The 22,722-nt window shown below is 51.0% G+C and overlaps 1 protein-coding gene across 2 annotated transcripts in view; it reads right to left on the reverse strand.

Annotated features, from left to right (window-relative positions):
- Positions 1 to 5,153: 5,153 nt before the first annotated feature.
- The window catches only part of SLC4A3 (solute carrier family 4 member 3), a 31,899-nt gene continuing 14,330 nt past the window's right edge, over positions 5,154 to 22,722 (reverse strand). Inside the window, exons 7-23 of one of the 2 annotated variants that reach the window (XM_066554037.1) lie at positions 19,368 to 19,519; positions 18,569 to 18,749; positions 17,899 to 18,034; positions 17,623 to 17,797; positions 17,114 to 17,210; positions 15,226 to 15,410; positions 13,451 to 13,664; positions 12,922 to 13,143; positions 12,456 to 12,604; positions 10,868 to 11,062; positions 10,218 to 10,424; positions 9,532 to 9,621; positions 7,757 to 7,923; positions 7,125 to 7,378; positions 6,713 to 6,882; positions 6,072 to 6,245; positions 5,154 to 5,348 (exon numbers count right to left, since the gene is read on the reverse strand). In XM_066554037.1, coding sequence (XP_066410134.1) covers positions 5,271 to 5,348; positions 6,072 to 6,245; positions 6,713 to 6,882; positions 7,125 to 7,378; positions 7,757 to 7,923; positions 9,532 to 9,621; positions 10,218 to 10,424; positions 10,868 to 11,062; positions 12,456 to 12,604; positions 12,922 to 13,143; positions 13,451 to 13,664; positions 15,226 to 15,410; positions 17,114 to 17,210; positions 17,623 to 17,797; positions 17,899 to 18,034; positions 18,569 to 18,749; positions 19,368 to 19,519 — 2,846 coding nt within the window. In that variant the 3' untranslated portion in view covers positions 5,154 to 5,270. The remainder of the gene's footprint in view (positions 5,349 to 6,071; positions 6,246 to 6,712; positions 6,883 to 7,124; positions 7,379 to 7,756; positions 7,924 to 9,531; positions 9,622 to 10,217; positions 10,425 to 10,867; positions 11,063 to 12,455; positions 12,605 to 12,921; positions 13,144 to 13,450; positions 13,665 to 15,225; positions 15,411 to 17,113; positions 17,211 to 17,622; positions 17,798 to 17,898; positions 18,035 to 18,568; positions 18,750 to 19,367; positions 19,520 to 22,722) is intronic. The other variant, XM_066554039.1, reaches the window with a different exon arrangement.

Raw genomic sequence — 22,722 nt, forward strand, 5'->3', positions numbered from 1 at the left:
TGCACTTGGCCGTGCTGACAAACCAAACCCATAATCGGGTATCTCCAGCTTTCTCTGCAGATAGCGGTCCTGCTCCTGTTCCTTCAGCCCAACCCTTCCTTCCTTTCCCTTCCACATCCCAGGCCACACATCCAGCTCCTGGAAGTGATGAGGTGAGGTTCCCTGCCACTGCTCCCTTTGTGCTGCTGCTGGTTTGCTTGGAGCCACAGCAAATCTGTGTGTGGCTTTTACACCTTGGCCACGAGAAATGCAGCCCCAGTGATGAGACTTGTGAATGAGGGAGCTGAACAGCACCAGGCTATAATTACAGTAGGAGCATGTGGGGAGAGGCCAGCCGAGCGCATCCATCTCATTTCCTCTCCTATTAAGTCTGCCCTGCTTTTGTTTGACCCAGACCAAACCTTGCTATTAATGGCACAATGCTGTGGAGGTCACAGCTGATTCTGCTACAAGCAGCTTTGTGGATTCTGCTCAATTAAATGCATAAGCAGGGCTTTGCTTGCAGATACCATTACTCTGTGATTCATGCTGTAGAAAGTACGTCAGGCAGCTGTGGTGGAGGCAATTCCCAGACTGGGCTGTTTTGCCAGGGGAGTTCTTTGTCTCCTTCACAACCAGCAACCCCGGCGAGCAAGCAAGGAGGTTAAATGGTGTCGTATCACTACCCCTGGCTGTGGCTGAATTCTGCTGATGGGTGCTGGTAGCCTGAGCTGTGCACGTTTCCTCTTCCTGATCTTGCCTGCAGAGTTTCAGCTTGCAAAATAATTTTTGTGCTGAAGGAGAGAGCTCTTCTCGCTGTGCACCTGCAGCCAAAATGATGCCAATCCCTGCCCTGTTCTGTGCTTGTCCCTTTTAAGTCCTGGGAGGCAACCTGGGAGGCAACCTGAAATGCTGCGCTCCTGGACTAGTGAAGGAAAAAAGCAGGCATGGCTGTGCTAACACCTCCAGGGCCAAAAAGTGAGTGCAGCCCCAGTTCAGAGCACCAGTAGCTGGCCCCAGCATCTGGCCAGGTGTCTGTGCTGAGGAAGAGAGCCTGGCAGAGCAGGAGGCAGCTTCAGCCTCTCCCAGCCTCAGTGAGCCTGCTGTACTGTGTGCTGGAGGGGGGGACATCCTCCAGGGACACTGGGCTGATGGATGAAGGAAATCATCCAGCTGGGCTCTTGCAGCAGAGATCACAAGGTCCCCCCTTCTCTGCAGAAATCACATGAGGAGGATTATTCGCCCATCCTGCTCAGTGACAAGATCACATCTGGCAGCCCAGGGGGTCACAGAACAAAGTGGCAGGAGAGATGGGGGATGTTGTGCAGCACTGATGCTCAGCACTTCTCCTTGTTCTGACTCCTGCATGGCCCCCTCTGAGCCACGCAGGACACTCATGGGTGCCAGCCCACCTCCTTGCTGCTCCCTGCAGGGAAGAAGCTTTGGCAGTCACATTTCAGAGCTCAGGCTGAGCCTTCCCAGTCCCCACCTCACAGCAGCATTGCCTCCTCTCTGCATGGGAGTTCATGAGAGCCATCTCTGCCGAGCAAGACACAGCAGCTTGTGACCAGGTATATCTCAGATAAAAGTATGTACCTGGACAGGGGAACCTTACACAGGCACAGATTTGTCCCAGAAGTGACTCAATCACTGCTGCAAAGAGTCCCTTTGGAGACCAGTCCCAGCACAGGCACCTCAGAGAGCCAGAGGGCTGGAGAGCCTTGAGGGGATGATGAGCTGGGAGGGATGGGGCAGGGGCACAGGGCAGCAGCCAGGAAGCAAACCTCCCAGGGAAAGGAGCGAAGGCCAGACAAATTACATGAGCACTCACCTGTATTGAAGAAACATGCTGTCCGAGCCTGCGCCCAGGATTCAGACATCCCTGCTAGGAAAATATCATTTGCTAAGACCTGTGTGAGGGAGAAGAGCTCGATGGAGCTTCATCTCTTCCCTGTAGTTCTGTGGCAATGTCTGTGGGCCCGGCAACTGGCTCTGGGAAAGGCTGGCTGCAGCACGAGGGACATGTCCAAACCTGCTGTTCCCATGGGAAGGAAGGTTTGTGTCCATGGTTGGAGAGGGCATGTTCCTCCCCTGGAGGTCAGCAGGGCCCTGCACAGCTCTTTCTTCTCTTCTTGGTGCTTCTCCTGGGGCTGGTGAGTCCCTTCTTTTGAAGGGACAAAGGGGAGGTGGATGGAGGGCAGCAGACAGAGAGCATTGGGCTGGGGCCATGGCAAGGATGTGCAAGGTCCCCAGTGTTCAGCAGCACTTGCTGAGGGTGGTCCTCGGCATCTGCAACAGCCAGCAGGACCCCAGCACCCCTGAGCTGGGGCTGCTCTTGGAGCTTCGCACACAGCCATTGTCCTGCTCAGCATCAGCTCTGCCCTCCCCAAAATGGGGCAGTTCACATCTGAACAAACCCACTTGTGCTGGGGATTGCAAACCAGAGCCACTCTCACTCCTGCCAATGTGAGGAATGCACTGTGCTGCCACCTCCTGCCATTGTTACCTGCCCCACACCCCCCAAACCCCTCCTCATGGGGAAGAGGAAATAAGGTTTTCACATTTTCTTGTAATGAAGTTTGAGTGTTTGAAAAGCAGAGACAAAACCCTCTGCAAGAACTTTCAGGCAAGGAAAAGGGGAAACTTTGCCACTGGCCCTTGTTCACAGTTTTGTTGTAGAAATGGCTTTAGCTAGCCGTTTCCTTAACTTCCCAGCCACACAGCCATGTGAATGGCTGCCAGTGGTATCTGACAGAGGTGTGCCAGTCCCTCCTGGCTGCAGAGAACAAAAATAACTGGAGAAGATAACTTGAGTGTACTTGAACCCAGGTGGCAGGAACAGAAACCCAAACAGTTTGCTTAAAAAACACAATTGCTTGAAATAATAAGGTTGATAATTTTGGGAAAAGAAGTTCTATTTTAAAGGCTCTGGACAGGTTTACTTTTGTAAAAATAAACCCCTTCTCATATAGCAAAGAGGGAGAAACTTCTGGTAGAAGTGCAGTCCTGGACTAGCCTGAGTCCCCTATGAGGGAGCAAGTGAACACTAGCTCAATCCCAGACCACCCCCTGGAGAACTGGTGGCAAACAGGCAGGAGAATGTGTTTCTTGTGGTTCATGTGGTGAAACATGGGGCTCGGCCTCCTGTTTCCAGCAGCCAGTGTGGAGGCTGAGTGCATAGTAACCACCCTGCTCAATGATGATGACAGAAAGCCCACCTCCATGCTGGTAACATGGTGAGAGTCCCTGCTCCAGCTGGGGCTTGCTACCTTGCTGGCTGTGGTGGGCAAGGAAGTTTTGTGCTGGGGAATTTCAATCCATTTAATTTATTGCCATTGGTGATAAAACCAGAAGCATAGAGCCAGAGGCACAGTTCCTGTGAAGAGTTTATTGGTGTAGCTGTTTCCACTACAGTCAGAAGAGTCACAATGCACAGAAACAACAGGCCTCCTACACTACACAGGGAGGACAGGACACACACGGCCACAGACACACAGAGACACTCGTCTCTCTGCCCTGGGCCCTGTAGGGGGCCAGGCTGTGGGCAGGACCTGCTGTGGGGGAGGCTTCTTTCTCTGATGGGATATTTCTGCAGCCTCCCAAGGAAGGCATTGGACCCTCCAGGTAATGAAGCACCCACCATCTCTCGCAGGAGCCAGGCTGGTACGTGGGAATGGGGGCAGCATCTTCTCCCAAATCCAATGGTGAAGTGAGCATCCCAGCTTCCTCTGGAAGAACAGTCCAGCTCTGACCATCAAGAAGAGGCTGAGCTGCCTTTCTCTCCTGGAACTAACCTTGGAGTTTCCAGGGGGAGCAAGGGCACCATCAAACAGTTTCTGGGCCAGCTCTGAACAAAGGCTGCCAGCTTGGGGACACCCCAGGGAACAGGTCTGTCAGGTGGGAAGGTGTGATACACAGCAAGTCCCACCTGAACACGAGGAAGAACTTTACTGTGCAGTGACTGAGCACTGGAACAGGTTGCCCAGAGAGACTGAGGAGTGTCCCTCCCTAGAGATATTGCAGAACTGTCTGGATACAATCCTGTGCCATGTGCTCTGGGATGACTCGACTTGGGCAGGGAGGTTGGACCAGATGATCCACTGTGGTCTCTTCCAACCTGACCCATTCTGTGATTCTGTAGAGCTGCCCAGAGGTGATGGGGGCTGAGTGCTGGGCACCCTTAGTGCTGCTCCTTCCCACCTGGAGGACACCGCTGGACATGAAAGGCAATCTCAGTATGGCAGCAAAACTGGGGCTGGGGTTTCAGTGACTTCCTTGCAGGCTTGCAGGGAGCCAGACTCAGTGGATCACTGCACAGGGAAACAGAGGGGACCCAAAGGACTGTTTTGTGCTGCAGCACTACATTTCTTGTGTAGCTTCTTAAATATGGTTTGTTCTCAGAGACAGGAATGTGGGGATCAGGAACTGGGACACAGCCCTGTGTTGAGTGTTTACTCTTGCAACCTCTGTGGAGGTGCAGAATGGCAGAGGACTCCTCTTAATTCCTGCAAGAGGGCAAGCATTCAAGGCTTCTGAATACCTGTTTGTCTCCACCCTTCCCTCCCTGTGCAGTTTGCCTTTGGAAATAAGGTTGGGAAAATTGAGAGGGAGAGGAGCCAAACAGCCTCTTCCATGTCAAGCAAGAGCTGAAAACAGTCATGTGGGAAGGTGACTGGACAGAAAACAGTCTGGAGGACTGGGTTAGGGTGCCAGTCCCTCTTTGCCTGTCTGCCAGGCTGCAGCAGCCTCGTGGGCCAGAAGCTGTGGCAGAGGCCCAGTGTGAGCACTCCTAGAAGGGGGCAGAGAGAGCAAGAGCAAGGCATCTGCCGGCTGAGTAAGGAGGTTGCTGGCCTGGGAGAAGAGGCAGCTTCTAGCCCATTCCTGTGAGTGCTCAGTGTCACATGCTGAGATACCCAAGCGTCATGGTAGTGGAGGGGAATGCAGTGGCACCAGCTGGCATGGTTCCCCTTCACCGCCTGGAGACCAGGCACAGGCTGCCTCCAGCAGGGAGGGGACAGACCCCTGACCCAGGGGCACTCAAGACCCACACAGCTTTGGGATGTGAGAGGCATCTCTCACCACACCAGGTCCAAGAGGAGAGAGACTCACAGCCTCTGCTGAGCGAGCGATGGGGCAGCCAGAGCCGGGCTGCATCCTGCAGGACTATGGAACAGCCATTCATTGGTCCAGGCAAGAGACAGTGTGACTCATGGCAAGTCTCCAGTTAGTTCTTGGGAGGGGTGAGCAGGCCTGAGCCGCCTGTCTCACGAGCTGGGAGGGCAGCTCCCAGCTCACACAGGCATGTGCAGCTCGTTGTACTCGTCCCGGCCATCCTCATCGAAATTTGGCTCCGCATCTTCCGAGTCCAACTGAGAAGAGGCAGAGACCAGGCTATGAAGGCCACAGCTGCCCCCACGGTGGGGTCAAGCCTGGCACAGAGGGATCAGTACACAGCCACCCAGTCAGCTGAGCTGTGCTGGGAAAAGCAAAGCTCTTGCTCCTTCCCCTCCCAACAGGCTCCTTCTTTAAACCCTCATGCCCATCCATGCGTCCCCAGCCCAATGCCCTTTCTATTCTAAAGCCTGGGGCTTTGGTCCAGCACTGCAGCTCCTTCCTCTCCCCCTGCTGGCAGCACTCACTTCTGGGTGCTGCTCCAGGCTCTCCTCCAACAAAAGCTCAGGATGTTGACAGCAGCAGAGGAGCTGCCAGCTCTTGAAGAGCTGCCAGCACCCTGGCACTGTGGTTACATGCTGAAGTGCCTACAGCCATAGGCTCTGATGTGCTGCTGGGCTGTTCTTGCTGCTGGTTCAGTGGGGAATTGGTGTGTTTCTTGATGAATGAGCCACAGGATGGAAGGGGAAATCCTTATTCCAGGCCTCTGCCTGGTAGGAACCTGTTTCCTTGCCCCAGGCTGCCCATCCATCTCTTACTGCACTCCCAGGGCTACAAGATCCAAGGAAGCCATCCACCCACTTACTGCTATTGAGCAAAGACCCTCAAGGCTTTGCTGGCCCATGATCTCCCAGCCTTTCAGGCTGCCAAATCTCCTCAATCTCATTCCAGTGTTGCAAGTTAGACTGAGGACAGCTCACCGCTTTGAGCTCCCTGTCGTGGAAGAAGCGGGGCAGCACGAAGCGTCGCAATGGCACTGTCATGATCAGGACAAAGGGGAAGGCCAGCGATGCCACTGTAGATTTCACCACCCAGAGCAGTACAATGCAGGCCAGTTGAATGCAGGTGAAGAGATTCATTCTCCAGGTCTTCACCTAGTAGGTAAATCCAGTCTAAGAACACATTATCTTTCCACACAGATTAACAAAGACCTAACTGGCAAAACAAAACTCTTCTGCATAGCATAGTACAGCAGAGTACTGCAGCTGCAGAGTCTATCCTCCTTTACTCTACAGCCAGGTAGAACTCCATAACGCATCAGCCTCTGTGCTACCTGGCAGCATACCCACCAGGCAAGGCAGTGTCCCTCTACCCCTCAAGCAGTGCATCAATCCTACAAATCATCTGTCAAATCCATACAATATCCTGGCAATACACTCCTGGGTGGAGCCTGCCAGCATTGTACCACCTCTCTGCACGCCTTGCACTTCTCAGCACAAACTTGCAGCCAAGCAGGATCACAAAGCCAAGTATCACTCTAACAAAATGCCATCCTCTCCTCACCTGTTTCTTCTTCCTCTTCTCCTCATTACCTCGTTCTGTGCAACCTGCCTTTGCTCACCTTGACAACGTAGATGTGGTCAGGGTGGTGCTTGGATGGCATGAAGATCAGGAGCAGGCGCTCGTAGAGTTGGATGCCGGTGAGCGATGTAACCCCCATGTAGAGGAAGATGCCGAAGAGCACGGCCAGGGGGATCTGCCTCAGCATGTTCCCCATCACAATGGACAGACCTGCACAGACAGAGCTCAGGGCATGTGTGTCCCACACCAGCCCCTCCACAAGGCACCTCAGCCTCCCCACCTCCTCTGTGCCCTGGAGCACAAGGGAAAGGAAGCTCAGTATGGGTAGGTGTGGGTCCTCCTGCAGTGAGCAGGCAGAGCATGGACAGGCCCATGGGGCAGGGACACTGCCAGGAGGTTCGAGTGCTTGGTGCTGACCTCTCCCCTCCCTTGCTCCCTGAGCAGAGGCTCACCGACAAGGGCAGCAATGAGCACTCCGGTGACACGCTGCTCCTTCACCTCCTCGATCCTGGGCTTCTCCCCGGGTGCGATGGCCTTGCTCATGACGGTCAGGGCATTGACGTGCGTGACGGAGCGCACCGTGGCCGCCGTCAGCCAGGGCAGCCCAAAGAGAGCGCAAAGGCCCCCCATAGTGCCAATGAGCAGAAGGTCCAGGTGGAAGCCAGAGCCTTTCAGCAACTTCCTCTCCTTCTTGCTAACAATCAGACTGGAAGAAAATAGAGCCTGGGTCAGTGCAAGGACCAGGTCAGAGCCCAGGGACAGCACTGCAGCTGGGGACAACTCGCTCTCTGGAGACAGCACACATGGGGATAACAAGAAGATGGCTGAGGAGGGGCATGGTGGCTGCCAGCCTCAGGTTAGCAGTTTCCTCCTGTGCTTGGCTGAGGCAGTCTCTACCACACTATTTGCCAAGAGGGGAACCAAAAGATGACAGGAGAAGCCAAGGTACAGTCTGAAATGGCCAGGATCCTGCTCTTGCTGTTCCTCTGGGATGTCTGTTGCATTTCCAAGTGAACCAGCACCCATCCTGGCCTTGCCTGTCTAGGGGTTAGCAGTGGTTGAGGTTGGAGGGGGAGGTACTCACGTAGTGATCTGTGTCTCCATGAAGATAAGAATGAAGACCAGGAGGGCAGGGATGGCAGAGGCAAACATCATCCAGAGTGGAAAGGTCCCACTACTGCCCATGGGGTGGATGAACCAGCCACGCTTGTGAGGGGATGTGACCGACAGGCCGGAGGGGACATTCAGCTTCTGGTGGTGTAGTTGCAAAACCCAGCAGTTACTCATTAATACAAACAAGCCCACAGCCTCACACAGCTTTGATCCTCCTGCTCTCCCTAGTCTGAACACCTCAGATGATGGGATAAGCCACCCTGAACTGAGCAGGACTTTCTCATGGATAATCCCCTTCAGTATAAAAAACCCCATGTTCCTTAACATAGGCCTGTGTCATTTCCTTTCAGCTACATAAATTCCCTTCATTTTTTCCAAGAGACCAAGGAAATATCTTCTCTCAGGAACGTTGCTCCCATGTCAGTCCTTGCAGACCATGGTTAAAATGCTTCCTTGACCTCTGCTTGGACAAATTAGGTGTTCTGAACTGCTTACCATTTTCTGAGGTAGCTTTCTAGACTTTCCAAGGCTTTTCTGAGATGTTTTACAGCATTGTTTTTGAAGTGCAAACCCCAGAAGTGGCCACATTCTGTGAAATGACCTCACCCTGACCATGTTCAGAGGAAATATCATGTTTGTGCTCCCATCAGACCACACAGACTCCTAGCTGTACATCATCCTGACCCTGCGTTCATCAGCATTTGAACCCTTGGCTCTGTGCTGCTCTACAGCAATTTCTGCTATCTGCACTGCAGGCAGAGTTTATGATTTGCATTTATGTTAATCAGCATAAGTATGAATAATATTTCTGGAATGTTTGTCCTTGAGTTAAGCTGTGTAACTAAGTACCATTTTCTCGGAAAGCTTTGTACATTTGCTGAGTTAATACTAAAATGATAATGCTTTTGATATTAACTGTAGAAGTGTAGAAGGGTATGAAAAGAATGTAACAAAGTGCATGATTTTACTAATGTCTGATAGACTGAAATTTTTCATTGAAATTCAAATGAATAAAAATGCATTTGGATTCCACCAAGCCTTGGGCTGTTTTGATAAAAAGCTTGCATGATGAACAGGAAATACTTTTCACCCTCTTCCCAATCTTAGTGCAAAAAAAAAAAAAAACCAAACACAAAAAAACAAAAACCCAACCCAATATATAACTCCATATCTACTGAAAGAGAAAAATAAAATAAAACCTGTGAGATATGTTTGTTCGATAACATTAAGTTATGAAACTTAAGTTTGTGCATAAACTGGGAAAAAAGTTGTATTTGAGATAAAGTTATCAAAATATTAGTATCCTACCATCAAGGAAAGAATAAGTACATTGAGTACTAAACTCATGACAAATACCCCATTGAAGCTATTCTACATGCCACCTTCTTCAGTGTGCATAAACAGTTTATGTCTTGTTGATTGAATGCAAGTGTTTAATGTTGCAAAGAAGGAACGAGCTGCATTGAATCTCCCTAAAGCCCCTAAACTTTCCCCTACTAGCAGCTAGAAGAGCAGAAGGATACCAGGGCACTCCAGTCCCTGTAGCTCTGGCCTCAGCCTCAGCAAGACCCTTGGACCTTCCCTTCAGCGTGGGAGTGAGGATGAGGAGAATGTTTCTGTTTTCTTTGTGCTGTTATGACTAAAGAGGCAGGAAATACTAATTCCCCTTTGCACAAGAGCAGGCCAGTGCCACAGGGATCACTGCCGGGCTGCAGGAAAGGCTCCGAGGGCAGTGCTGGCACCTACCTGTGTGTATGTGTCAGTGATGGTGTAATCCACCAGCACCATGACCAGGATGGAGATGGGGATCCCAAAGTCTCCGATGATCCGCCGCGCCTGCAGAACACAGACCTGTCATTAGCAAAAGGAACAGGCCAGCTCCGTGCATGCACAGGGAGACTATGGCAAAGAGAAGCCCCAGACGGGGCCAGCATCACTCCAAACCTGAGCACTCCTGACGGGCAGGGCAAGGAAACTCAGCCTTGACCCACAGGGCTGTGCATCCCACTGCCCACACAATATACTCTTATATGACTGGCTAATTGCTCCTGCTGGCCTATTTAGACAGTGCTCCAGGTACTACACAGATACCCTGCATGTAGAGAGATGTCCAAAGAGAAAAAGTTGTAGGCTCTTCTTCTTATATTCTAGTTTAACAGACTTGTATCCAGTCCAATGAGCTTTCCCCAGGTCCAGAGGACTTTCCAGCAGCCTCACTGGAGCAGGACAGTGCAGATACCATCATCAACAGTCTGCTCTTGTTTGCACCCTAGGGTAGGCTACCATCCCTCCTGCAAGGTATTTAAAGGGTTTCTGGTGTTTCTTTGGGGAACGTCCAAGTGTTCTGGAGAATAAAGATCTGTAGCCAGAAGCATTATTATTTGTTTGGTGTGTCCCTTGTCCTTGACATGTGAATCCCACAAACATCTCACCTTTCCTCCTAAGAAGCGGCTGTTCTTGAACTTGCGCATAAAGAAGGCAATGAAGAAAGTGCCTAGCATGAGGATGAGGGAGAGCAGAGCAGTGTTGGGCTGCATCCTGGTTCCCATTGATATCGTATCCGTAGAGAGCACGCTGGCATTCAGGCTGCTCTGCACGTTTGGTGGGTAGAACTTCAGCAAAGGATGTTCTGCAAACACCTGAGCGGGTGAGAGAAGCAGCAGACAAGTTACCACAAGGAGGGGCAGGGGGCACTGTCACTACTGGGGCAGGGGGAAGTGGAGCTGTCCTGCTCTGTGGAGAGGTGAGGGCAGTAGATGGTGGGCACGGACAATCCCAGCATCCGTCACCTCGCCTCGCAACCTACCCAGCTGGAGAGGGTTGGGGAGAGAAAAGTGGCCCCGCTTTAATGCCTCCTGCAGGAAGAGAAGGGGAGAGAGACATTAGGGCTCTTCCTGCCAGTCTCCGTGGTGGCACAGGAGCCAGCTGGGCTGAGGCGTGAGACCAGCAAAGAACTGCTCTGCAGAATGTCTAGGAAAGTTGTGGCTGAGCTGGCCCTGTTCCCTCGCCTCCTGTGTGCTAAAGCAGCAGGTTCCTAAGGGATTAAGAGATGCAGCAGCCCATCTCCCCAGGGAAGGTTCACCTTGTACAGTTTGTAGAAGGTCTCATAGATAAAGATGAGGGAGATGAGGAAAGCAAAGATCTCCTGGGTGAAGGGCGAGATGTAGCGCACCAAGAAGCTTCCTTCTGCTGCCACGATAATGAAGATGAAGACGATGAGCCACAAACCAATCCACACTCTGCCTGTCAGATACTCAATGCCTTGTGTCTGGCAGAACTGAAATGGAAAGGGGAAGGAGTTACTCATGTCTCCTCAGGCTGCCTCCTGCATCCACTCCCCATTAAGATCAAAGACTGCCCTGGAAAAAAGGCATCTACATCTGCTTGGGCATCCAGCACAGAATCAGTCAATTCATGGCTAGAATCACAATTAAATTTGCAGACTTTGCATTAACACCTGACAGCTCCCACAAAGCAGGTCTTTACTGCTCCAGTCTTTGTAACAGTACCTCCTTCATGCTCTGCTGAAGCCAGCCCATGCATAACACTCCCCATCCCACCCATATGGAGGTGCCATTGCTCAAACACAGCTCTCCATTGTTCCATGCACTCACCAGCACAAGCCTGTTCCCTACAAAGGAGAGCCTGAGCATCCTGCTACATCCCACTGCATAAAGGCCATGATCTCACACAGCACCCTGTGTACAGACAGTTGTATGTGTGTGGAGAAAAGGCCCCATGCTGCCACCACAGAGGAGACCATCTCCACTGCATCTTCTCATCTACACACCCCGGCTGTTTCCAGGACAAATCATACCCCTCCCTTTGCAGCCTCCCTCAGTACCAGCACAGGCAGAGGTACTCCTCTGTACACAGTGACTGGACAAAGCAAAAGTGGTCAGTGAGAAGTGCAGTCACGGGAGAGCAGAGAAATTCCTACTCTGCAATAGCATCACCAGCTCCAAACTCTTGACAAGGTGAAAATCCAGCTGTAGAAAAAACCATGCTTTTTCAAAGACACAGACATGCTGGGAGTCAGAGAAAAGGAGAAGAATTAGATCCACTGCTTGAAAGTACAGTGATACAGGGATGCTTTCAAGAGCAAAGAGGTCAGGCTACTTGAGAAAGAAACATATCCATCCTGGCTGGCCAGGATATCTCTCCACACACCCTTGGGCTCATCCTTTGAGGTGGGAGTAATATATGTGGCATGTCCCAAATGGGTGGTACACTCAATGTTATTGAGCTCCGATAAAAGGAAACCTGGACACAGATAAAAGTGGTGAAATGGACTTCAAAGGAAGCCCCAAGAACAATAAAGTTTTAGGATGCAGCTACAAGTGCTCATTATCCCAATGAGCTGCAGCACAGGGCTGGGGGACAGTGCTCTCCTCACAGTCAGCATGTAGAGGAGTGCTGTTATCAGTGTCACACCTCAAGGGATAATGGATACAATGGATACAGCAGTGGGAGGTAGAAGTCCCTGTAGTGAGACCTGCCAAGGGTCAGCAGAGCCAAGGGCAGCCCTGGCTGAGCTGAGAGCAGCCTGGAAGGACTCAAATAGTTCACAGTAACAAAGACCCTTTGTAGAGCTGAGAAATGCCAGCTGCCCTCTCCAGAGCAAGAACAGACTGAGCAGGTGCCAAGCACAGACACTGCTTCACATATACCTTGTAAAAAGCTTCTTCAAACACCAGCAGAGGCCCTGAGAAGCCAATGACCAGGAGTGGCTGGGCTCCAAGCAGGGAGAAGAGGATCCCTAAAACCGAGGTGGAGATTATCAGCTCGGAGACCCCCATGAGACCCTCAGTTTTCTCTCCTGGGAAAGAGAACAATATATGAGTGTTACAGCCTGGACACAGGCACCATCACCACAGACAGGCAGTTCTGGACAGAGGAGGCAGGTCCCCATCCCATCAGTCAGAGGTGCCCTGTGTTAGGCAGGGAGCATGGAGGGAGCCCTGGCAGCCGAGGCTGGAGAGGCCAAATGGCAGGGAGGGAACAAGGCAGCAGCCGAGGCACAGCACTACCACTCTCCCTGAGTGAACAGCACCAAAGCCCACCCCAGAACAGCATCACACAGACACAGCCAGTGTCCCAGAGTGCAAAGAGCAGACCAGAAAGCAGGCCCATTACCTAGGAGTCCCCCGAAGGTGATGGCAGGAGAGAGAGCAGCAAAGTAGATGAAGAGAACGGCTGCGAGACACTGGCTGTGCAAGGCGTCTCTGATGTCACTGAGGTATTTGGGGTACCTGCGCTTTATGTCCCGAACCAGACCTCCAAAAAAGATCCCGGTTCGCTTCAAAGGGTCATCCTCAGCTTCCTCCTCTTCTTCCTCAGCTTTCACTTCACACAGCTCTGGAGGTGCATGGAGGGCAAGGCTTCAGCAAGGAACACAGCTGGGCCCTTGGGCTGTCCCTCTCCCCAGTACCTCACAGAGCAGCACTAGCCTGGTGGGCCCCTGCAACAGTACATCCCACTGCCTCCAGCTGTCCCCAGCCACCAGAGCTGCCCACAGTCACTGCCCTGCTCCCCTTGCCTGCTCCTCACTCCCCACTGCAGGAGCCAGGCCCTGCTCACCCTTCTACCAGGCTCTGGGAGGGGAGGGCCCATTGGTGCACACAGGGCACTAGGCACAAACTTGCCCAAATGTGAATGGAGAGACCTTTGGCTTCCTGAGCAGTGCCCTCCTTCATGGACTTCTGCTCCCTCTCCTTCCTCTTCTTCAGTAGCAACTTCTGGAAGGTGGCAATGGATTTGAGCAAGTCTTTCCCCTCCACCTCTGATGGGGGAATGACAATGCTGCAGTCCAAGAACTCGTTGATTGCATTGAGGAGGTCTTGACGGTCATCTGCCATGTATGCAGCCTCATGGAAGTGCTGGAAGGGGCAGGGAAAAAGAGAGAGGGAGAAGGCTCAGACCAAGACTAGATCCAGCTACTACAGCCCAGAAAGACAATGCTTGCTGTGACCTTTAGAGTAACATTCTCCCCCTCCATCCACTACTCATCTCACTACTGCCACTCTGTGACCCACACTCCTGAATCCCACCACCTGTTTTGAGGGAGAAGCTGGTAGAGCCCTAAAGCATCACAGTTATAAAGCACAAGAACCCTGAACTGAGCAGGGAGCATAAGAAACTCTTGAGAGTCTCCACATCGGAGACAGAAAGAGAGCGAGAAAATAGGCATCTACAGCATGAGGGAAGCCATGCAAAGGAAACTAGACAGAAAAGGGGAGGTATTTCTGACAGCAAGAGCAGGTTAGCAAGGAAGGACTAAGGAGACCAGTCAGGGAGCTGCTGGCAAACAGGTGGAAGTGCTGCAGTGCCTCTGGAACATGCCTCCAGAGAAAAGGCTGGAGGATGATGAATGAGTGAACAGCCTGTAAAAGAGGTAGGGGACAGCTAAGGTCCCTGCAGCACACAGACTCCCTGGAGCCACAGCTTCAATGTAAATGATACTGTGCTCTCTCCATGGCGCCAGGACTGTGTAACCTTGCTGTGGCCAGCCCTGGCTGCAGCAGCTGGCTCCGCCCTTCCAGCAAGAGGACCAGAGACTCAAATGAATGAGGTCAGCCCACAAACACAGCACTGGAGCTGGAATGGCACCTCACCTCTTCTGGCTAAAAGCACATTCTCAGCTGAGCCCCACACAACTTCAGGGAAGGAATCTTTCAGTCTTGCTGCCTCCAATGCACTTTTTCTGATTGAGCCTTTTAGTCTCCAGTTCAGTGAAAGTTGTGCAATAGAGGCAGTACAGGAAGGTTTGTTACTTGCTTATAGTTACATGGCACCAGCAGGAAGAACCTGTGAACCTCTGATCCTCTTGTGCTGGATGTATGCAGCAGATGCTCAGATTGTTTCTTTGCATTTAATTCCTTACCAAGGTAATCAATTTCACTGCCATCTAGACAGATGGGGGACTTCCAGCAGTGCACTTGCTTGGCAGAAAAACCTTCCTGTCTCCTCATCTCTCCTATATGGATGCGCTCCTCTGCATGGATGCCCCAGCCATGGGACTCAGCTAAAAAAGCTCTATCTAAACACCTGAAAATGGTCCCCAGGAACTGCTGGGTTTTTTGTTAGTGTAGTCCAGGCCAGGTGCCATGGTCACAGGCATCACTCAGCCTCCCCACCTCTCTGTGAAATGTCAACTGAACACCACTCCTCTAACCTTGGGACATCCTTTTCTCCTGCTTTTACTCATGGTCCCTTTCTCCACCCAGCCTAGCACACTCTGTCCCAGCCAAATAAGTGTCTGTCCTACTCTTTCCTCTCCACTGGAGCATTCTACCTTGGCCAAGCCAGGCTGATCTTAAAAATCCCAGGTGCTCACACCTCCCTACCCCATCTGAACCCTTGCACAGCTCTCATCTAAGGGCTGTCTTCTAAGGAGCCAGCAAAGCTCCCTCACAGCATCACTGCCCATCAGCTCCTCACCTTGTCAGACATGAGGGTGGAGATTGAGCGGCCAATTTCGTGGTAGTCCATGTTGGCCTGGCTAGGTCCCAGCAGCACAAAGATGAATCTGACAGGAATTGGGACCTCCAAGACAGATTCCAGGAAGACGGCCTCATTCAGTCGGACGAAGGCCATGGTTGGCTGCTCCAGAAACTGCACACAACCTACCAGGGGGCAATGTTTGGAGCAGAGTTAATCATTGGAGTGAGCTGTACTGGGCTGCCTTTAACAGCAGAGACAGGGGTTTTGGAGGTTCCTACAAGCCCTGCAGTCATGGACTTTCTCCAGACCACTGACACAGCACTGAACTTCACACTGAGGACTGCTCCAAGTGCTTCACTGATCATTCAAAAGCAGTGCTACTTTCTCTAGCCTCCCAGTTAGCCCATTCTCAATCCCTTACAGATGGGCTCTACTTACACTATAAAGCTCTAAGTTTAAATCAGAAGGTTTTTTCCCACTTATGGAAGGAAACCTCTTATATGTTGCTTTTATCGAACAAACTTCTAATCTCATCAAAGAATGAAATCAGGTTTGTTCGACATGACCTATTTCCCATAAACCTTACTGCTTGGCAATAATTACATTCATATTCTTTAGCTCTTTAATAATTGAATCCCATATTAGCTCTGCCACTATGCTGGCCGAGAAGGATGTCAGGTTAAACAGCCTATAGGAACTGGCTCACTGTTCTCTCCTCCTTGAGCTATGAGCTTTCTCTAACCGGTACCTTCCCTGTATTCCTAAACTATTTTTTTCAGAGAAAAGTAAGTCAGTGCTCTAAAGACTCATAGGTGGAAACTGCACATTTTGTTTTACATTTTGTTTTGTCTGCATCTCGTCAGTGCTTGGCAGTCTCCTCGGTTCCTAACAGATTGGGAAGTACTCCTGCATCCTCCAGCACACCAGCCACTTCCTTCACATACCCAGCACAAATGTTTATTGAATACTGGTATTTCACTGGCATTATTACTGATCTTTCTGCCATTTGTGTCCAGCAAAGAGCTGTGCTCTGTGTCAGGCTGGCAAATCTGGGCCTTCTGAGAGTCAAAGCAAATCCCAGCCTTAGCTCAGAAACAAGCCAATGTTTAGTTATTTAAGTACTCAAAAATGCACTTATGAACTGCTTTGGCCTCATCATGATTAAGCATCAGTTTGGTTGAGCTGCCAAGCCTCTTTGCCTGAGCTTTTAATCTACTGGGTAGACAATGACATTTATTTTGCTTGTAGTGTAGTTAGGTTTGCTGAGAAGTTAAAGCCAGCAAAGTGCCAAGAGGAATACTCTTGCAATCAGAAGGCACCAAGCCCACTGATGCTCAAGCCTGTCTGCTCACAGCCCTCCTGTACAGGGAAATATGTCCTGGTAGTGCTACAGTCAATACCTGAGACCTTGCCACTAGCCAGGCCCTGCTTCTGTCAACTCAAAGCTTGCTGGCCACACAGCCAGCAGCCAACACTGGTCAGGGACAGGGCCCAGCTGCTGGCAAGGTGTTAAGAAGCCAGACAGAGAGCAGCAATGGTCAAGGGGAAGGGTCATGGCTTGGCCATCAGTCCCTCAGGCACCATTCACCTACTTCTGAGTTGCAAAACCAGACATACCGTGAGCCTGGCAGGACTTCTACCCCTAAATTGGGCTCCAGCTCCCAGGAGCAGCATCCATCAACCTCTTTTTTAATTTAGGAAAAGAACTAGCATGGCAGGCCTTATATTTGCTATACACAAACAGAAGATGAACCATCACCAAAGGAGGGAGTGTACCAGGCTCACTCCCCAGCTGAACATGTATGAAAGGACCAAATATCCCTGGGGAGTGAGGGCACACCAGGATCTGCACTAGTCACTGGGGACTCTACATGCCACCTCTTACCCACAAGCACCACTGTGGCCTCTGCATCTTCAGGGATTTTCTCCATCAGCTTCAAGTATTTACGATGGCCCTCAGAGTTATGAAGATGTGGGTTTTTCTGCCAGGAAAGAATACAAATAAGTAAGGGTGAAGTCCCCATGCTTTGGTCTCCCTACACAGCCTCGCACTCCACTGGCACAAACGCAGCTGGGCTTGCCTTGGCTGCACACCCAACGCCTGCTTCACAGCAAGGCATCCTCACAGCAAAGGCCACCCTGCAAGCCCCAGAGCTGCTGCTGCCATTACATGCTCAAGCAGACATCTGCATGCAGTGCAAAGCCAAGACTAGGTACCAAAATAATAATGCAGCGACCCGATTTCCAGTGCTCCAGGTGATCCAGTCCTTGCATTACAAAGTTTCCCCACAAAGGGGCTCAGAGGTGGGCACCATGGCCTGCTGGCAGCCGACAGCTGTCCCCAGAGTGTGGAAAAAGACACAGTAACCCCCCCTCCGCCCAGGTCACCCTCACCTCTTTGCACTCGGTCTCGTTGGCCTTGGGGTCAGCCATCTCAATGCGCTCTTCCCCCATGAGGGGCACACACGTGTCCATGGTGTGGTTGTGATGGTGGTTCCCCACGATGGAGTTCATGCTGGAGCTGGAGTGGTTCCTCGGGAAGAAGCCCTCTTTCTCATCATTGGGATGGCTGAGGGGAGAGTGGTGGCCATGAGGGGACGTGCCTCCCTTGCCACCTGGGGCTCACAGATAACCCCCGGGCCCTGAGAGCCCGCATCCATATGCACCCACCTGTGCTTCAGCAGCAGGGCACGCAGCACGTTGGCTCGATCTTCTGCCCTGATCTGGTCAGAGATGATCATGGTCTCCACCATGAGGTGAGCAATGCCAGGCAGAGTGGTCTGCTCCAGGTCAAGGAGGACGGCACCTGCCAGCATGAGGGGAAGAGCCCTGCTCCTAGAGTGCAACATTCCCCATTGCATTCACTCTGGGGACACAGCTGTTCCACCAGGAGCCAGGCTTTGGCTGGGGTACAGATTCAGCTGAGAAATGCCCAAATGCCCCATGTCCTTTCTGTAAACCCTTGCCCCAAGAGAACCCAAAAGCTCCAAGATGCAGTGGTAATTCTGGTATCTCCTTTCATTTCAGTCTCCCACTCTGACCAAACTTGCTGACCACGTCAAAGATGGGTCCAAGGCCTGCTGGCCAAGGCATAGCTGGGGGTTGCAGCTTCCATGTGCCTGAGACCAGTGAAGCAGAGTGTGGAACCAACACAGGCACCCTTGAGCTAATGCAACCCTGAAAACAGGCTGCAGGTTGTCTGTCTCCACAGACCCTCCATGAAGCCTGGACACAGATGTTGTTTCATGCCTCCAGTGAGGGACCTAACAGTGACAGAAGCTATCCAGCAAAACCTGTCCTAGAGCAAGAGACAAACCCTGGTCTGCTCTTCCTCACTCACCATGGGCAATAGTCTTCCTGAGCTCCAACAGACTGCGGAAGGACAGTGAAGCCACATGGGGCTTCCCCCACCTTGCTGTATCCTCCTCCACATCCTCCTCAAACTTGATCCAGCGGGCTGTCTCCCTCCAGTGCATCTCCTGGTTCTTATCCACCACCAGCTCATTCAGCTCCACAAACACCTAGTGTGGATCACAAGGACACGAGATGCATACAGCTCTACTAGCAGCACATAGGAAGCCTCAGCTCTCTTCTCAAGGTACTGCCTGGTCTGACATGACACTGGAACAAACCTTCTATGGTTTAACCACAGGTTTATTGCACAGAAGCAGCCAGGATAAATATCACCGACAGCATGGCAGGAGCTTCCATCAGCACATGGAGCACCAGAAAGCTCCAAGTCACATGATGTGGGCAGAAAAGAGAGAATAATGCAATGCGGCATCCCTTTCTACCAAACTGCTGCAATTTTGTCCTCTGCCTTCCTCTTGTGTCCCCCTAAATTTCCCACACTTACCAAAGATAGTGATGTTACTGTGCTGCCAACTTCCACAACAACATCATCATTTCTGTGACTTTTAAATGTCTTTCCTAAAGTCAGAGCTTTGTGGTTACAGGAAAATCTCCCCTTATATTGAAAAAAGTGTATTTTCGGCTCTCATGGTAATGGATAACAGCATGAAATGTCACCCTCAAGGTCATGTAAATAATTATATTGAAACACATCACTTTATAAATTGCATGTTTCTAGTCCTGATTTCTGGCTTCTGAACAAGTGTGGGAGGACAGCACATGGATACCTCGTGGGGCTTTCTATCCAACTTCTTCTTCTTCTTCTTTTTCTTGACAGATGGAGTTGATGCTAATTTTTTACTTGTCCTGGTGACCTGACTCCGAGATGGTTTTTTCATCAGATGTCTCCTCACACCTGGGTTATCTTCAAAGCGGTGGCCTGAAGACACAGGAAAGGAAAAAAAGCCACCAATTTGTCTAATGGATATACAATGTCTGGCAGGGAAACACATCCAAGCACGTCCTTTGCTCATTAACTTAGGCTATCAAAGCCCTGGCAACTGGAGAACTCACCATCCTCTGCCAGAATTCTGAAGATCCTTTCTGCCTTATTTGCCTACTTTCATCTCTTCCAGAGATGTGAGCTAAACTCTTCACAGAGAAGGCTTCCTCCTAGGCTGTGCTTACACTTGGGGCTTCATCACAAATGCTTTTACTCATGGTACTCGAAAAAGTGGTGTGGGAATCCTCCCCATATTCCCCCAACAAAAAGCAACCTGCAGCCTTTCCTGCACAGTTCTGCACCCACACAGCAAAGGCAGGCACCTGGCTGGGCCTCACCCCTTGCACCAGGGAAGGCCTGGTGCTCAGCAAGCATGAAGGGCAGTGAAAGGGAAGGATATTTAGCTGCTGGTCTGGGAGACATAAGGAAATATCAATGTCTGTTTTATTTAATTGTGTGACGAGACGGTAGGATAACACTGCAGCCTGGGGCTGGCTCGGAGGCTGGCAGTGAAGTTGAGCTATCACTGCTTCTAAATGATCCGCAGTGCTGCTGTAATGCCCTCAAAAAGGTCTGAGTTAGAGACTGGCTGGCTGAGGCAAAGCCTCACAAAGGCTCACAAAGGCTGTTAAGGCTGCTCTACAGACCCATCACTGTGCTGCTGGCTAGCCAGTGCCCACCAAAATGCAGCCACAACCATGCTAGCCTTTTTGCAAACCCAGAAAACAGCACCAGGCAACAGCCTGCCACGGAGGATTTCCCTGGACACTACCCAGGGACAGCAAGTGTATCTTTCTCAGCACAGACAACCCACAGGAATATGGAAACCCTCAGAGCCTCATTACAGGATGGGCAGGCTCACCCAACTAGATTATGGAGTCAGGGCTTTTGATCAGCTTTGGTCAATTGAGGTTTGCTGGCTGTGCTTGTAAGACAATGCCAAGGTCTCCTCCCTGACAGAGCAAGGGCAGTTTTCCATTGGCCAGGGTGAATGTTCTGCTTGCATATATCTTTCTGCACTTAGCTTCAAGACCTGCAGCTTTCAGGGTATGAGAGACAGTAAAAAGCACAGGGCTTTAAGTCTGAGTGGCCTCTTTGATGTTGCAGAAAAGTATCTGTACACCTCTGGCATGGAAAGACACACCCAGCATCAGGCCAGGCATACCATGGTCTTGCACCTTGGAAATCTGGGTCGCTAAATTAAATATAAAAGGAATCAATACTGAGCCTGAGGGCATTTTCCCCCATTGGCTGCCCTGCTGATGCACGTCCTGCTGATGGTGGGACTCCTCCCTGCTCCACTTACTGCCCTGCAATGTCGATAGGAGCCAATACCAGCCCAATAACCACTACGAACGTTTCTGGGAGCCGGGCACGTGTGGGGCTTCCATGGAGTTTCACATGGATTTCTCAGTTCCTGCACGCACAGCAGCCACTTCAGCACACTCAGTATGAGCTCATGCATGAAACAAGCAGTCCAGCATGCAAATGATCTTGGTATCTGGCACCTTTGCTCCAACCCCTGCAGCTTCTGATTCTCCTATGCACCCTGGGACTCCTTCTCTCTGTGTCCCTGGGAAACCAGGCTCCAAGTACACTCTACCCAGCAAGACAAAGGACAGCAAGCTTTACTCTCAGCAATGACAACTTATTACACAGTGCTCTTCAACAACAGCCCTAGAAAGTATCCACAGTTTTAGCCAGACAATGGCTGGAGGACAGATAAAAAGCAAGGAGCCACGTTCCCTGACAGCACCTCCAGTGACTCCCACACTCACTGACAGGGACAGGAATCAGAGTGCTGCAGGGTCAGAGAGCATCGGTGAAGGCACATCTCCAGAGCCCTACCTACAGCAGACTAAGGAGAGATCTACTTTGCTGCTCTTCCTTGGTAGTGTTTTGGCTATTGAGATGCCAGCTGGGGGATACAACTTATAGGAGCAGGATGGGCACCTGATCTTAATTTAGGAGAACCACTGGCTTTGGAGTCCCATGCAGAACCCAGCTGAAGTGGTCCAGGCTGCTCTACAGAGACCCTTTCTGTGTCCTGTAAGGTTGGTGCCTTCCCCAATGAAAGTCAAGCTCAAGAGAGCACCTAAAAGTCTTTATTCAGGACAGGATCTTAGACTGAGACCAAAGGGTGATATGCTGAGGCATATGTCTGTCCTTCTTGCTTGAAGCCAAACTCCCCAAGGAGTGCTGCTCTTGCTGTAGCTCCTCTCCAGTGTTCCCCAGGATCTGAGTGTGAAGACAGTGATGTCAAAGGACAGAGAGCAATTCCTATGGTAGCTCCACTACAATGAACTGGTATGTCACCCTCCCATACAGCATCTCCTAAAGTCTCTTCCAGAAGATGATCTCGTCACGTTAGCTTCCACAGTCAGATTTCTTCAGGTGAACAAGTTCCTTTTCCACCAGCTTAAATCTGAATATGACAAATATGACTGCACTGGTTAAAGTCTTCCCCAAGAATGCCTTTGCTAGCAGGCAATTGCCTTCAATTTAGACCTTCAATAGCTCCTGCTCCCCTCCTTTCATTTCCCTCAATCCACAAGAAGGAAGACCAGAAAGAGGCATCCAAGTATTTGTATCAGTACTAGACAGCAACCTGCTATCCTGGCATCACAAGGATAATGCACACTGCCCATCCACCCTAATGCTTAAGTTATAGCAAGAAAAAAGACTTTAAACTCGGACTCTTGAAATATATGAAAAGATACTTAAAACTCAGATTTTTGAAATATTTAAAACTAGACTAAATGAAATGCTAATCAACATACTGTAAGACACAGCCCCATGCCGGCTTCTGGAAAAAGCTACTGTCCTGTCCTGCACAGAGTCCAAGTCTCTCCTGGCTGATGCTAAGTTCAATGTGATAGGGATAGCTCAGCCCTGCTGCCAACCAGGTGCCAGGTCCAGCACTCCCCATGCTCCAAACACTTTAAAGAATGCAAGGAGACCAAGGACTCCATTCTGTTCAAAATATATTCCTTCTGGATCTGAGTTGGTCCTGACAGAGGCATTGCCATGGAGTAAATAGCTGGGCAAGTGGCACTGGCTGAAAGTGAGCTGGCTCTACACAAAACAGACTCTGGTGTCTCGGCCATGTCTAACTCTGCCATACCTCTCTGCAGGATTAA

This window comes from Molothrus aeneus, chromosome 7 (assembly GCF_037042795.1).
Source record: "Molothrus aeneus isolate 106 chromosome 7, BPBGC_Maene_1.0, whole genome shotgun sequence".
Taxonomy (NCBI): domain Eukaryota; kingdom Metazoa; phylum Chordata; class Aves; order Passeriformes; family Icteridae; genus Molothrus; species Molothrus aeneus.